We start from the raw sequence: 17222 nt of genomic DNA, 5'->3' as shown, positions 1-17222 counted from the left end.
TTCTGTTGAGCAGTGATGTTCTGAAAACTGTATTGTTATTCCTGTCACATTTAAACCTAGAATTGAATTTTATGCTTGTTATAAGGTAGGGATTAAATTTCTTTTTTCCCAGATAGTTCTTCGTTAACCTAACACCAATTTTTGAAAAGATCGTTCTTTCCTCATTACTCTCCAGTGTCATCTTTGTCATAATGAAATGCCCTTATGTGCATGGATGTTTCTAAATTATTTTTTCCTCTGGTCTATTTGTCTGTCTCTTTGCCACTACCAAATTGTCTTAAGTATTTTAGTTTTATAATAGGTTTTAGTGTCTAGTAGAATAAATACTCTTTGACATTTTGATTAGAATTTTATGAATCTCTGGGTCAGCTGGAGAATTAGCTTTTTTGTAATAGTGAGTCTTCAAAATCATGATCATTATATCTCTCTTCATTTCCTTACCTAATGTCTCTCTAAATCTCTTCTCTGCAAAAACACCTTCTATATATTTGTTAGATTTATTACCAGGTATTTGATGTTTTCTGAAGCTATTATAATTGGTAACTTTAAAAATCTTACTTTTTGTTGGCTGGCATGTAGAAGTATAGTTGGTTTTTGAAAGTGATTGAAGTACAGCTCATTTTATATCCAGCAACCTTATTAAATTCACTTATTTATTTATCCATAGATATTTTCACCTCTCTGCATACATCTCATATCAGCTGTTACTAATGACAATTAGAGAAAAATACATTTAATAAAATTCAACACTGAGATAATCATATGGTTTTTCTCTGTTAAACTGCAGATATGGTGAATTGCATTTGTTGATTATAAAATGTTAAACTACCGTGCATTTCTGTACTAAATCCATTTTGTCAGTGAGTTACTATACTTTATATATCACTGAATTCAGTTTGCTTGCATTTTGTTTAGGATTTTTTGCATTTATGTTCCTGAATGAGATTAGTCTATAGTTTTTTTTTTATCCTGTCCTGGCATTTCAATTTTAGTGTCAAGATTTTGCTAGTCTCAGAAAAGAACTTCTGAAATGTTTCCTCTTTATCTATTATTGAAAGATTTTATGTAAGTTTGATGGTGTGGGGCTTTTATTTTTCCATAAATATTTGGTAGATTTCGCTGATAAAGCCATCTAGTTTTCTTGTGATACCGTTTTTCCTTTATTTCAGTCTGATAATCTTTGTGTTTTAATCGGAATATTTAGTCCATTTGCAGTTAATGCACTTATTGATAGATTTGAGTCTAAATCTACCACGTTATTGTTGGTGTTAGTTTTTTTCCAAACTAGTCTATCCTTTTTCTCTTCTTTCTCCTGGACTAAGTATTTTTTACTACTCTGTTTTCTCCTTGTATTAGCTTGGTAGTTTTAGTCTCTTTTACTATTTAGTGGTTATCCTAGAGGATACAAAATGTACATTTCACTTATTGACATCTATTATAAATTAGAACTTTTACTTCTTCCAGGACTGTCCAAGGTCCTCAGAACCCTTTCATTTCATTCAAGCCTCTACTATGTGTGTATGCTTAGTCGCTGAGTCGTGTTGTCTTTGCTGCCCCATAGACAGTAGCCCACCAGGCTCCTCTGTCCATGGGATTATCCTGGCAAGAATCCTGGAATGGGTTGCCATTGCCTCCTCCAGAGGGTCTTCCAGACCCAGGGATCAAACCCATGTCTTCTGCGGCTCCTGCTTTACAGGCAGATTCTTTACCACTGAGCCACCTGGGGGGCCCACAATGGGGTATTACTCAGCCATAAAAGAGAATTAATCCTGCCATTTGCAACACCATGGATATACCTAGAGAATATTATGCTTGTTGAAGTAAATCAGATATATCACTTATATGCAGAATCAAAAAAATATTACAAATGAATGTATATGCATAATAGAAACAGACTCATATATAGAAAACAAACTAGTGGTTACCAAAAGGAAGAAGAAAATGGGGAGAAACAAGTTAGGGGTATGGGACAAAGAAATACAAACTACTATGTATAAAATAGGTAATCAACAGGATATATTTTGTAGCACAGGGAATTAGAGCCATTATTCTGCAATAACTTTTAGTGGAATATAATCTATAAAAATACTGAATCACCATGCTCTACACATTAAACTCATATAATACTGTAAATCAATTATGTTTCAATTTAAAAAATAAGAATAAATAAAAAGCAAGTCAAAATGAAACACATATATTCTGCTCAAGGTTTGTAGGACTTCTTCAATCTATGGCTTGATGTCTCATCAGTTTCAGAAAATTCTTAGCCAATGTCCCTTCAAAACTTGTTTCATTTTCTCTATTTCTCTTTCCTTCAGTGATTCTAACCATATGTGTTCTACTTTCACACTTCTTTCCTAGGTCTTTTACTCTCTGTTCTGAATTTTCTATTCTTTGCCTTTCTCTGTTCAAACTGAATATTTTACCTAGCTTTTCTTCCAACTTATAATTACAGTTTTCAGCTCTAATATGCTGTTAAACTCACCTATGAGTTAACTTCAACTATTATATTCTTAAGTTATAAAATTTTTATTTGATACTTTTTCATAGTTTCCAAATTTCTGTAGAAATGCTTGATCTTGTCTTTTATTGTTTTTGAAGCTATTAAAAATAGTTTATTTGAAGTCTATATTTCCTAATCCCTTTATCTAGATCTCTTGTGGGTCTCTTTATATTTGTGATATTCATTCATGTTTTCTTATGTGTTCAGTTATTTTTGACTGAGTGCTCAACATAGTATATGAAAAGTTGTAGCAATAACTTAAGTTTGAAATGGTGTTCTTTTCCTCTAGAAAGTACTTATGTTTTTTCTTAGGAATCTAAGGATCACTTAATCCAGTTTGAAGAATTGAGATCATTTAAAACTGGGTTTTAGTCCCTCAGAATATGGTTCCATGTCTTTTTTCTCTTTTTTTTTTAAAGTTCCATTTCTAACTTATACCACTCTTAGGCATGGTAGTGGTTTAGTTGCTAAGTTGTATCTGACTCTTGTGACCGCATGGATTGTAGCCCGCCAGGCTCCTTCCATCCATGGGATTTCCCAGGCAGGAATTTTGGAGTAGGTTGCCATTTCCTTCTCCAGGGGATCTTCCTGACCCAGGAATTGAACCCCAGTCTCCTGCATTGCAGGCAGACTCTTTACCGACTAAGCCACCAGGGAAGCCTGCTCTTAGGTATAGTCCTTGGCTAAAGCCTGGGGTTTTCTACAAGGCCAAGCACCTAAGAGCAAGCCTCAAACTCGTTTTTTTTTTTTCTTCCTAGATTCATGAGGCTGTCAGTAGCTTTTTAGCCCCTTAGCTACCTTTTCTGAAATCAGTAGATACACCACTAAGGAAAAAGTGCCCCCGAATACCCGGGCTTCCTTCTCATCTTATATCATGGTTCCAGAATTATGAATTACTTTCTTGACTGTCTGCTGCCTTCAGACAGATTTCCCACTCCAGATTTTCTGCTTTGCAACCAGAAAATTAACTCAAATTACCTAGTGTACCTTTACTATAAGGAGAAAACCTTTTAGTTTCCTCTTTTTCTGGATGGCAGGTATTCCAAGCATACTCAGCTTCAGGAAAGAAAAGTGTAGCACCAATTCAGATGATGCTGAGTTTATAGATCTTATGATTCATGTTACAAAGCCTGAGAAGCCCTTCCAAGTGTCTCTTTCTGTACAAACTCTTAAGAGATAACAGAGACTATGAATCATACCAGGTATTAAATAAAATGAAATTTAAAGTTAAGTAAAAGCAGATCTTCTGGGTTGGTGAACACATAGAAGTGTCACAGCCCCAAATTAATTAAATTCAAGCAAAGAAAAAAATTAATTAATTATTGGGGAGAATGTTATTAACTAAAGCAAATATCATGAATAGAGAAAGCAGAAAATGACTGAAGGACCAGCGTTAGTACAGTCAGATACACAGTGGTTCTTCACCTGATGCAGGACCCCAGTGACCTAGAGGAGATGAGAATGTTTATGGGGACCTCATAGTATAATAGCCTCAGTCCATAGTGTTAATGAATGCTAAATGCAAGAAAAGGGGCAGTTCTGAAGAACAGAGAACTCTCTTGCCCCACATGCCAGTAGTATGAAGGAAAACATGTAGAGATGATTTAAGTCTCTGGTGTTATTTTTCTCCAGAGAACATTTATCTTTGCTTCTGGCACCAGACACTGGTAGAGCAAGAAGATTTGTGTGAAGTTATTGTAATACTAAGAGTAGGCTAAGAATCCCAAAATTCTGAGACTGAAGAAGACATTTGTTTCTCATTCACATAGCTATCTAGGACAGTTTGCCTAATAATCTAGGACAGTTGTTCACAGTTTGGATTGCTCTCTTGCTACACTGATTTAGACACCTAGGTTGCTTCCACTTTGAAGCTCTTCCGTCTCCTAGGGCTTTGTCATTATATGCATGGATGAAGCTGGCTGACCATCCAGATTCCAGCTGGCAGAGAGGGAAAGAAAGCATTGAAGGAGGCATACAGTTGTCTTCTAGGTTCTAGCCTAGAGATGGCACACCTCACTTTTTTCCACTTCCATTAATGAAAACTTAGTCATGTGGTCCCATGTAGCCCATGGGCTAGAACATGCAAACTAGCTAAATGCCGTGGCAGGATAAGATATAATATATTTTGGTGGACAGCTGACCAGTTCTATCACATCTGTAATGAAAGATATGACTAGAAAAATAATAAGAGAGAGAATTTAGTTTGGGCAGCTCCCAAGTGCCAGGGCAAGTTTGGACTTTGTCCTATAACCCCAAAGAAAGCCAGTAACTGTTTCTGAGCAGGGAAGTGGAATGATTGAAATAATTATTCTGGAAATAGCGGACAAAAAGATTGCTAGTACAGGAGTCCAGAAGTACAAAATAAGAAAATAAGCAATTGTGATGCCCATGATGGTGAAGGAGAAAAAGAAGACAGATGCACCAGTATTGTTCAGAACACATGGAATGTCAAGTATTGACAACTAACAGGTATTGGGCACTTTGCATTGATTAACTTCTTTAATTCTCAGAAAAACCCTCATTATCCCCATCCTACTAATGAGAATACTGAGACATGGGGTATGCATTGAGACAGAACCCAAGTCATAGTAAGAGTTAAAGCTACATGAGTGATTAGGAAACGTAGACAGCATTTGTAGATTGCTCTGAGTAAGTTTGTCCACAAAGGTAGGAAAGAGACGAGACGTTAGATGATGGAGAAACATCATCAGGTACCAACCACAGCTCTAACCTTTTTTGAGCACTTCCTGTATGTTGACTGATGTTCTAAGGTTTGTGTGCAAGTTATCTCAGGTCCATGTTATAGGTAAGAAGACCTAATTTGCCCAGAGTCACAAAGCTAGTAAATGACAGGGCTGGAAATGTTTTCTTCAGGAGTAGAATGAGCTGTCCATTTGAAATCCAGCTCAAATTCTTAGTCTCCACAGGTACTCAACCTGTTTTCTCTCTCTCTCTCCCACCCGCAACCCTCTTTTCCCCCTACTCATCTGTGTTCTCTTAATACATTTTGACTTGTACCAGACATTTTAGCACTTAATTATTGCCTAGTGGTTTCCTGGTATTTATTTAGATAAGTTTGTATTAACTAGTCATACATGAATCCTTTCATTTGATTCATTTTCTTAAATAGTATTTCCTAGATTTGATGCCATTTAGCTATTAACATACTGATTAAAGACGATTTTTTCCATGGCTTCTAAACTGCAACATGATAATCTTGTATTAAATGTGTCTACCACTTTCTTAATAGGTGGATGCTGGCTGGATTGGATTTTGGTCCATAGTTGGAGGCTGCGTTGTTGGAATAGCTATGGCAAGGTGAGAATATTTTAAGGTAAACATGTGAGGAAGCAGAATCAAAAAAAAGCCCAAAGGGAAACTCAGCTACCCTAGATAAATATTAACATTTAAGGAAAAGTAAAACAGGCAAAAGTCAAAAAAAGGACACTTGTTCAGGCTATAAAAAAAATCCACACGCAGTAGGTAGAATTTGGTGCTACAAGAAACCTTCTCAGGAGTCCACTGTAAAGTGTTCTTGGAGACTAGAGGTGTATTTCCAGTGTATTAAGCTTCCTCTCTCCATATTTTTAAAGAACAGCATCTACAAATGGGAATCAAGGAAAGATGATACAATAATAAAGGCAGATTGATAGTTACCAACAGTAGAAAAGAATTGAAGGGAATCATTCGTAAGAGCATATCTAGAATTTTCCATGAAAGTCAGTTTCCTGATTAGCATATATTTCTGGTCTTTTTTGACAGGTATGACCCTATGGTTATCCCATTTTGATGAAAAATGCCCATAAAGACTTTGAGTTTCATCAAACTCTCTTTAATCTTAACCCAATATGACAACACATTTTTAGAATGAGTCAGAATAAGGGGGACATCTCATTTATTCTAAAAAAAAGAAAAGAATGAAAATGTCACTCATGTAGATGACTACCTATAAAACTACTCTTGGTGTTTCCAATGAGATGATATTCATTCAATCATTTTACCCCGTTTAATCAAAAACAAAATTGGGTAATCAACTTTACCAGGAAGGGAAGAATCTAACTACGTATTTGGGGAGATCAAGTAAGATATGTGAAGCACCTGTCTGTCTAAATACTTAAACATAATTGACACAGGATAATATTATATCTAGACCTTACAGTTTGTGTAGTGTTTCTGGGCTAATAAAAGAATAAATTGACACTGTCATTTCTAAATCACTTTTTCTGAGGTTTTTATAATTTAGGAAATATAATAAAATCAAAAAGCTAAAGAAGAATATGAGCACAGCTATTTGTATGAAATCACTGCACTGATACTATCACTTTTGATAAGAATCCTATCTAATTTTTCTAATTAAATCTCCAAACCAATGATAGTGAGTCATAATTTACCAAATCCTTTTCTGAGCATCACATAGGTCAAAGAGGGACACATTATGTATCAGAAATGACATCTTATATGTGCCTTTCTCTGTATTTTTTTCTACAAACCCTTAATTTTAACTTTATGGAAATAGAACTAGAGGGAAAAATTAGAATGAGGACATTTCTGTTTTTAAATTGTTGAAATGGAAGTTTTAAAAAAGTACAGCCCTTACTCTGGAATCCAAAGTCAATTGTAATATCTCCTAAGCCTAAAATCAATCTGTAAATTATATTCAAAACAGCCTTTTTGGGGTCCCTAGAATGGGATCTCCTTATAGACATGAGTGCTTTAGGTGGTGGTTTTTTCATGTGTGTGATTATGTTACTAAAGGTTGGGCTTCCCTGGTGGTTCAGATGGTAAAGAGTACGCCTGCAATGCAGAAGACCCAGGTTTCATCCCTGCATAGGGAAGATCCCCCTGGAGAAGGGACTGGCAACCCACTCCAGTATTCTTGCCTGGAGAATTCCATGGACAGAGGAGCCTGGCAGGCTACAGTTCATGGCATTGCAAGGAGTCAGACACAACTGAGCGACTAAAACTTTCATTTTCACACACTACTAAAGGTTACTACTAAATGTGCTATTTTGGTCTTAACAGTACACTTTGATGGTATTAGCCCATTTGAAAGGACTAGGTCTCCAAAATTGGTAGACCAGAGTGGTCAGTTTAGTCTTATGTGATCAGGCCCTGGAAAACTTACTAACTGTTCAACTTCATTCAACTGGTTGTACCAGAAAACTGTTTATTCTTTCATACCAGCCATCTGCCTATCTCACCAGTAAGTTCATGCCACATCACTTAATATAAACCAAAAAAGTAATGAGCATAGAATTAATACAAAGCTTTTGGATTTTCTTGAGGAGCATTTTCATCAAGCTGTGGAACATTTTTCAGAGTTCATAAGAATTTTCTTTTTATCAACTTTCACAGTAGAGAACTAACTAGTCACTGGGCAAAGGTGCATCCATTTTTCCCACCAAAAGATGGCATCAGCTCTCATAGGAAGTCATTTTAGTCTAGATAACACTACAAACATGACTAACCACGTCATGTCAAATAAGTGCAAAATGAAAGAGAGTATTGCAAGTCATATCATTACAATAGAAATTAACATTTATTTTACAAAAGCAAAGAGAAAACATGGTAAATGTTATATTTGTGATGGGATCAGATTTTCTACAATAGGAACAATTCTGAAGGACAGAGTAAGTTGTGTATAGGCAGAGCCAGGCAATTGTGCTTATACAATCAGTGGTTCATCAGCAGATGAGGAAAAACAGTTGGCAAATGGACAGGTTTTTGTCATGACTAAATAGTAAGGATCTCTACCAGGAGTTTCATGTTAATTCAAGACAAAGCAGGATTTTTAAGAACTTAAAATGCTATGAAACATAAACAAATTTTGTAGAATAAATTCACTATTCTAGAGGTATGTTCTTGCTCTTACAAACCTTACAGTCTGAGAGGGAAGAAAAACAATAAATGGAAAAGCAAGAGATATTTCAATAAATGCTATGGAGAAAATAGAGTATGAGGATGGGGTGGGGAGGGCCATGAGCATGGAGAGCCTTCCTGAACTGAGACCTGAATGACCTAAGGAGTAAGCAGGAGTAAGTCATGTGACAGTCTGGAGATGCCAGCATTCCAGGACAGGGGCAGAAGCTGCAGCTGCCATGGGAAACAACCTTAGTATGTAGGAGAAGCAGAAGCAGGGCTGTGCAAGCGAAGAATAGAAAGGCAAAGGGAAAGTGGGGGCAGAAACCAGATCATATAGGAAGGGCCCCAAGGCTCTGATATAAGGATTTGTATTTGGCTCTAAGTGACTTTGAATTTTGGGAGAGCTGTCTTTGTAAGTTTTTATCAACATTGGCCCATTTTCTAAGACTAGGACATTATGTGCTCATTATTGGATATTTGGAAATTATAGAAAAATATTTAAAGAAAGTAAAAGTGGCAATTAAAAACTCAGAATCTATCCTGTAATTTATATTAATAGATACGTAACAGATCACATTTTATGTGTTTTATAAAAGAAAAATCACAGAGCAACATTTATCACATACAGATACTCATGCACACAAATACATAAAATGTATCAGTTTTTAAAAACATAAAGACTTGCTTTTAAAAGATGCATTGAAATATTTCAAGATATTGTTGTTTAATGACAGTGTGTCATTGATGTAAAGAGTATTTTAAAAATCCAGCTAGGATTAATACATTGTTTCTTTTCAGGTTTGCAGATTTTATCAGGGGTATGCTGAAACTAATTCTGCTCCTCCTCTTTTCTGGGGCTACACTCTCATCCACGTGGTTCACCCTGACCTGTTTGAACAGCATCACACACCTGCCTTTAACCACAGGTAAACACAGACTGTTTTGAATTTTGAATGAATATTTTCAGTTTATAAAAGCATATATACACTGACAGTAGGGCTTTTTCCATGAGTAATTGTTAAATATACAGAAAAGGTCTTCCTTGTCCAGCCATCAGACCATAATCCCATCTAAGAAGGAACTGAAAATATTCCCATTGGTATTTTGCATATGGAAATGTATAATATTTTGCCTAAGCTTACATAGCTTGGAAGATCGTATCAGAGCATAATACAAAGATTTTTATCTTCTGTGTAGCCATTGCTGCTGCTGCTGCTGCTAAGTCACTTCAGTCGTGTCCGACTCTGTGTGACCCCATAGACAGTGCCCACCAGGCTCCCCCATCCCTGGGATTCTCCAGGCAAGAACACTGGAGTTGGTTGCCATTTCCTTCTCCAATGCATGAAAGTGAAAAGTGAAAGTGAAGTCGCTCAGTCGTGTCCAAATCCTAGCGACCCCACGGACTGCAGCCTACCAGGCTCCTTTGTCCATGGGATTTTCCAGGCAAGAGTACTGGAGTGGGGCTATACATCATTGTTAAACAGGAAGGAAAATGAACAAAGACAAAAAGCTATGTTTCAAGTACATACCAGTAAAATTCTTTGAATGAGCACCTATAGGTTTATTTTATATTTAGGCTTTTAAAAACTTTTTATTCAATCTATATAAACTAAAAACAGAAAGAAAAAAAAAAGTTCACTATTTCTCCCACCCCGACCTCTTGCAGCCACCAATCTCTTCTCTGTTTCTATGAGCTTGGTTTTTTTGGGTTTTGTTTTTTTGTTTGTTTTTAATTCCTCATATAAGAGAGATCATACAGTATTTGTCTTTCTCTATCTGACTTACTTCACTTAGCATAATATCCTCAAGATCAAAACATGTCATAATTGGCAAGATTTTGTTCTTTATGCCTGAGTAATATTCTATTGCATATGTTTTCCACAATTTACCCATTGTTAGCATTAGGTTGCTTCCATATCTTGGCTACTGTAAATAGTGCTGCAATGAACATGGGGGTATGGCTATCCTTTTGAGCTAATGATTTCAGTTCCCCAGATAAGAAATGAGATTGCTGGATCAAATGGTAGTTCTAATTTTAGTTTTTTGAGGAACCTAAGTACTGTTTTCCATAGTGGCTGCACTAATTTGCATCCCCACCAACAGTACACAAGGGTTCGCTTTTCTCCACATCCTTGCCAACACTTATTTCTTATCTTATTGGCGATAGCCATTCTGACAGGTGTGGAGTGATATTTCATTGTGATTTTGATTCATGTTTCTCTGATGATTCATGATACTGAGTTTCTTTTACGTGTCTGTTGGCCATCTGTATGTCTTCTTTGGAAAAATGAGTATTCAGATCTTCTGCCCATTTTTATTGCATTGTTTGCTTTTTAGTACTGAAATGTGTGAATTCTTGGTATATTCTAGATATTAGCCCCTTATCAGATAAATTGTTTGCAATTATTTTCTTCCATTCAGTAGGTTACCTTTTCATTTGTTGATGGCTTCCTTTGCTGTGCAGAAGCTTCTTAATTTGATGTAGTCTCAGTTGTTAACTTTCACTTTTGTTCTTTTGGTGTCAGAATCAAAAAATTATTGCCAAGACCTGTGTCAAGGGGCTTACTGTCTCTCTTATATTTTAGGAGTTTTATGGTTTCAGGTCTATGGATTCAAGTTATGATTTCAAGGTTTTATGGATTCAAGTCTCTGATTTTGTGTTAATTTTTGTGTATGGTGTAAGATAGTGATCCAATTTCATTCTTTTGCATGTGGTTGTACCATTTTCCCAATATAATTTTTTGAAGAGACTGTTCTTCCCCATTGTATATTCCTGGCTTTTTTGTTGTAAATTAATTGACTGTAAGTGTACAGGTTTTATTCTGGGCTCTCTGTTCTGTTCCATCCATCTGTGTCTGTATTTTTATGCTAGTACCATACTATTTTAATTACTCTAGCTTTGTTGTATAGTTTGAAATCAGGGCATGTGATGCCTCCAGCTTTGTTCCTTTTTTTTCAAAATTGTAGCTATCCAGGGTCTTCTGTGGTTCCTCACAAATTTTAGGATTGTTTGTTCTATTTCTATAAAAAATGCCATTGGAAGTTTGATAGCTATTGCATTGAATCTATACATTGCTTTGGGTAGTATGGACGTTTTAACAATAGTTATTCTTCCAATCTCTGAGCACAGAATATCTGTCCACTTATTTGTGTCTTCTTCAGTTTCTTTAATTAATGTCATATAGTTTTCAGTATACAGACCTTTCACCTCCTTAGTTAAGCTTATTCCTAGATATTTTATTCTTTTGTTATAATTGTAAATGGAATTTTTTTCCCTCATTTCTCTTTCAGATAGTTTATTACTAGTATAGAGAAATGAGGGTTTTGTGTTGATCTTGTAGCCTACAATTTTACTAAATTTATTAGTTCTAACAGTTTTTGATGGCATCTTCAGGATTTTCTATGTATAATATCATGTCATTTGCAAATAGTGTCAGTTTTGCTTCTTCCTTCCCTGTTTAGATGCCTTTTTTTTTTCCTTGCCCAATTGTTGTGACTAGGACTTCCAAATACTATGTTGAATAAAAGTGGGGAGAGCAGGAATCCTTGTCTTGTTCCTGATCTTAGAGGAAAAACTTTCAGCTTTTTACCATTGATTATAATGTTAACTGTGATCTTGTCATATATAGCCTTTATGTTGAGATACATTCCCTCTATACCTTCTTTGTTAAGAATTTTTATCATAAGTGGATGTTGAATTTTGTCAAGTGCTTTTTCTCTCTATATCGAGATAACCACATGGTTTTTCACTCTTCATTTTGTTAACATGGTGGTTAACATTAACTGATTTGCAGATGTTGAACCAGTCTTGGATCCCTCGAATAAATCCCACTTGATCATGGTTTATGGTCCTTTTAATTTATTGTTAAATTTGGTTTACTAATATTTTGTTGAGGGTTTTTGCATCTATATTCAGCAGGGATATTGGTCTGTAATTTTCTTTTTTTGTGGCATCCTTGTTTGGTTTTGGTATCAGGGCGATGTTGGCCTTTTAAAATGTATTTAGAAATTTCCCCCTCTTCTATTATTTGGAAGAGTTTAAAAAGGAATTGTTTTAGTTCTCCTTTGAAAGTTTCATAGAATTCATTAGTGAAGGATTTTGGTCATGGACTTTTGTTTGTTGAGAGGTTTTTGATTATTGATCCAGTCTTTTTTGCTAGCAGTTTATCTGTTCAGATTTTCTATTTCATCATGATTCAGGCTTTGTAGGTTGTATATTTCTAGGAATTTACCCATTTCTTCTAGGTTGTCTATTTTGTTGGCATATAATTGTATTATAGTAGTCTCTTATCCTTTGTGTTTCTGATATCAGTTATAACATCTCTTTCATTTCTGATTTTATTTATTTGAGTCCTCTCTCTTTTTTTCTTGGTGTGGTTAGCCAAGGAATACAATATTGGCAATTTACATATTGTTAGCTCATCCAGTTGACCTGAAACATTTATAACTGCAGTTGTTTCTGACTGTTATTAGTATCATTTGGGAATCTATATTAATCTTTCTGTGGCTGCTATTACTAAGTTACCACAAATGTTGTTGTTGTTCAGTCACTAAGTCACGTCTGATTCTTTGCAACCCCGTGAACAGCAGTCTGCCAGGCTTCTCTGTCCATCACTAACTCACTGAGTTTCCTCACACTCATAGCCATTGATTTCAGTGATGCCATCCAACCATCTCATCCTCTGTCGCTCCTTCTCCTCTTGCCCTCAGTTTCCCCCAGCATCAGGGTCTTTTCCAGTGAGTCAACTCTTCACATCAGGTGGCCAAAGTATTGGAACTTCAGCTTCAGCATCAGTCCTTCCAATGAATATTCAGGGTTGATTTCCTTTAGAATTGACCGGTTTGATCTCCTTGTAGTCCAAGGGACTCTCAAGAATCTTCTCCAGTACCATAGTTCAAAAGCGTCAATTCTTTGGCCTTCAGCCTTCTTTATGGTCCAACTCTCACACCCATACATGACTACTGGAAAAACCACATTGCAAATGTAGTGACTTAAAAAAAACAACACAAATTTATTATCTTACATTTCTGTAAGTTAGAAGTGAGCTTGAATCTCACTAGGCTAAAGTCAAAATGTGGGCAGACTCTAGGGAAGAATTTGTTTCCTTGCCTTCTCTAACTTTTGGAGGCTGTCCACATTCCTTGGCTTGTGGCTCCCTTCCTCTGTCTGTATAGCTAGCAATAGCAGGTCAAGTCCTCATTGTGCATCATCTGTTTTTTCCTTACAAATCCTTCCTTCATCATTTGTTCCTTCCTTCCCTCTAAACATCATATTCTGCCTCCTTCTTCCACTTTTAAGGATCCTTGTGATTACATTGGGTTTACCTGGATAATCCAAGATAATCTTCCAGTTTTAAAGTGAGCTGATTAGAATCCTTAATTCCATCTGCAGCCTGAATCCTTTTTTGCCATGTATAACATATTCACAGATTCCAGGATCTCACACATGAATATCTTTTAGGGGAAGGAGGGGACATTATTCTGCCTGCCACGGGATCTTTTTAGAATTACTTTGACAGATTATTTTATAAGCCAAGAGGGCTCTGTTGTTGCTTCTTTGCTTTAACAAAAGATTGTTTAAAATGCATATTTTTTATTCCATTTGCAAGTAATATTCAGCCACTTTTTAGATTATATGTTTAATTATGGGATTATTTGTTATAAAGGTAGACTGTAGGCTTATTTATTATAACAAGCACTCATATGGATAGGAATATAGGGGAGTCTGAGAATGGCTCTATGGGGACCTGTTACCCAGTGGCATGGACGTTCCATGAGACTCCATGCATAAGAGGATGATTCCTTTTGGCTGCATGTAATTAATGTATATTATATATCCCAAGTTGGATTTACATGCTCTGTAATAAAAAGATCAGAAGTTTGCACATCAGAGGCATCAAATCTTTCAAAGACAACCATTTATTTAGGAGTGAGTGTAGTGATAAGAGAGCAGTGGGATAAGATATACCCACCATTACCAAACTGTACCAACCCAGCTGTGGCTATTTAAAAATGAAATAAAAACCCATTTCTTTTAATACGTGGATATTATTTTTTTAATGGCTACTAACTTATTAAGACATGTGTGTGTGTGTATATATATATATATATATATATATATATATATATATATTAAATTGTTTGAGCCTAACCATGTAATTAACAGAATTGTTAGCTATTTTCTTTGACTTTGAGGCAACACTAAAAAATTAGTGAGATGCAAATGGTGCTGAGAAGGAAGATTGGAAACCTCTGCTGTGTACATCCTGCCAGTATTCCCTCTTCTCAATGTTTATTGCTTTGCCTATAAATCCCAGTTGTCCAGAGTAATCTTTTTTGGATACTTCACACTTTTAATATACTAACATTCCTTCATTAGGGTTTTGAGCAATTTTGGCAAGTATTCTGAGCCAGAAATTTTTTTTTTATTCTGGTGTAGTTTCAAATTTAGCAGTTATTCAACATTCTGGTGGAACAGTTTTAGTTTACAATTCTTCTTGTTCATGGCATTACACTCAAAAGTTTTTTGTGATACTGTATGTCAAGTATGCATCTGTTAGATTTCACAAGAACACAGTCATGAGTACATGATGAACAGACTTTTTTCCTTGAATTAAGTGTAGAATATTCATTATAAGATAGTATGTTCATTGAATATCCTATATTTTCTATTTAACCTGATAAAATTAACAGTTTAATCTCTGGATGGCAGCATTATAAATTTAGTTTTCACCTCCATTTTTGTCTGGACTTGTAATAATGAGCTTGTTTTACTTTTATAATCAGAAAGCATATATATCTATATATTTGAAAACTATGCATCTTTTTAAATCTTTAAAGGAAATTGATGTAATTGATCCCAGTCAATACTTATTTTCCCATTCTGTCCTTAAAAATTATGTTGGACAGAAAGGAAAGCAGAATTCTGAAATAAACCAAGGCTAGAATTGAGAAATTGAGTTTGAGGTAGATGTCCAAACCACTGAATTCATAAATTCTCCTGTTTTCAAATGTCCGTTTATTAATGTCACTTAGAAGCTCCCAAATGATGCACTTTTAACTTACAAATATACTGAATTAAGACTAGATTTGTTCACATACATTCTCTGAATTATCAGAGTATTGTTTTCTCTTTCCCAATACTTAGCAGTTAGTATGTCTTATCTTCGTATCAGCCTGGAAACATGGAGCATGGACTTTTGCCTTATAAATTCTGATCCCAGCTCCACCCTAGTACCTAGCACAAGCCCTGAGTAATGAATGAATGAGTGAATGAATGAATGAATGAAGTATATTTTATCTCCATTTTGAATCTCAATACGTATGACTTACTGCCAATAATAGTCAGGAAGCTTGGCCACTCTTTATTATTCAGCACTAGCTATAGGAAGGTCAAAGGGCATATTTTAATAGAACAATGGAGAATTTGAATAAATCTGTCACAGATTCTCTTTCTTACTGCCTTTGTAGAAGTCTGACTTAATTCCTTTTAAGTAAAAAGTTTTGATGAAAGGGAAGTTATTACAAAATCTAATTATAGACACATCTAGACCTTTAGGCTGATATTTCAAGTCCGTGATGGCAATTTCATGTTTCTTTTTTTTTAACCAGAGTCATTCTTTTTTTAATCAGGGAAATGTCTAGTCTTTTTCCAGTTTCTAGCAAAATTAGTATTTCTACTATTGCTTTTTATAAATCAGAAGAATCTACATGAAAAGTATTTGAAAATATACACATTAATTATAACAACATAATAAATTAAAAGCTATAATTTTGTTCAACCCATGTGTTATAAGTGCTACTGCTGCTAGAACCTTCTAATGGAATTTTTTGGTCGTTCACTGATCTTGATGTTACTGTTACCGTCTCTTCAGAAGAAAAACTGGATTATTCCATTCTATCTCAAGGTATACTATTTTCATACATGTACAGACATCCTCTTGAAGGTTCTCAGTGGTATGCTTCTAATATTTCTGTAGGGAAACTCAATATTTAATATCATATTATGTCTTCATTAATTGAATTAGCTGTAATAGGGAAATAAATAAGCTCATGATTAGACGAGTTTCGAAATCTTGAATCTTAACGCTATAAACAAAACTATGAAAATACATTATTCACCTTATCTGAGAAATAGCTGTCTAGCCTTGCTAGCCGCAATTCACATGTCATTTTTCACTGAACAGATGAGTACTTTGAAAATGACATTTTGAAAAATGTTAGCACTTTGGTATTGAGTTTGTTGAAACAATGTACTTTAACTGTTTAACAGAAGATGCTTTGGGAGAAGTTCTTTAATGCAAGTTACTAGAATGCCGAGGTGGTGATAATGGGTAGGGGGGCATAAGGGGGAGATGATTAGCTAGACAGAAACCCCTTGAGGGTGATAGCCCACTAAAAGCTGACATCAAATGGTAATTGAAGAAAGGAAATGTATTTGTTTGTATTGAAAATCATGTGAAATGTATAGACTAGAGAGTAATCCTCTTAATGTATTTTCATGCATTTTACCTTTGTTAAGATAATTATGTCCCATTTTAATAGCATGCAAAGAGATAAAAACAAACTTGCCCAAAAATGAGGGGAAATGAGAAAACTCAGACAAGGGTGATGAGCATAATTAAAGAAATGCACATTATTAAGGAAATTAAAGATTTTAAGCTTTAAAGAAAGAAGGCTAAGTAGTGAATTATTATTTTCAGTTTTATGAACTAAAAGTGAATTACTCATGTTGGTGACTGATTAAGGGGCAAAAATAGAACAGGGATTAAAAGATGAGAATGGATTTATGAAAGGCTCAGCGAAATGCTTCTTACTGAAGAAGGTCTTGTAATGTTCATCCATGGAGATTTTCAAG

The 17222-nt window shown here is 35.2% G+C and overlaps 1 protein-coding gene across 1 annotated transcript in view; it reads left to right on the top strand.

The window, feature by feature from the left end:
* The window catches only part of SLC49A4 (solute carrier family 49 member 4), a 98776-nt gene that overhangs the window by 47974 nt on the left and 33580 nt on the right, over positions 1-17222 (top strand). Inside the window, exons 6-7 of the mRNA XM_061167010.1 lie at positions 5754-5821; positions 9164-9291. Of these exons, the coding sequence (XP_061022993.1) occupies positions 5754-5821; positions 9164-9291 (196 nt within the window). The remainder of the gene's footprint in view (positions 1-5753; positions 5822-9163; positions 9292-17222) is intronic.

This window comes from Dama dama, chromosome 19, assembly GCF_033118175.1.
Source record: "Dama dama isolate Ldn47 chromosome 19, ASM3311817v1, whole genome shotgun sequence".
NCBI classification, from domain to species: domain Eukaryota; kingdom Metazoa; phylum Chordata; class Mammalia; order Artiodactyla; family Cervidae; genus Dama; species Dama dama.
The sequence above is the reverse complement of the archived record's forward strand: the minus strand, read 5'-3'. Positions and strand labels throughout refer to the sequence as shown.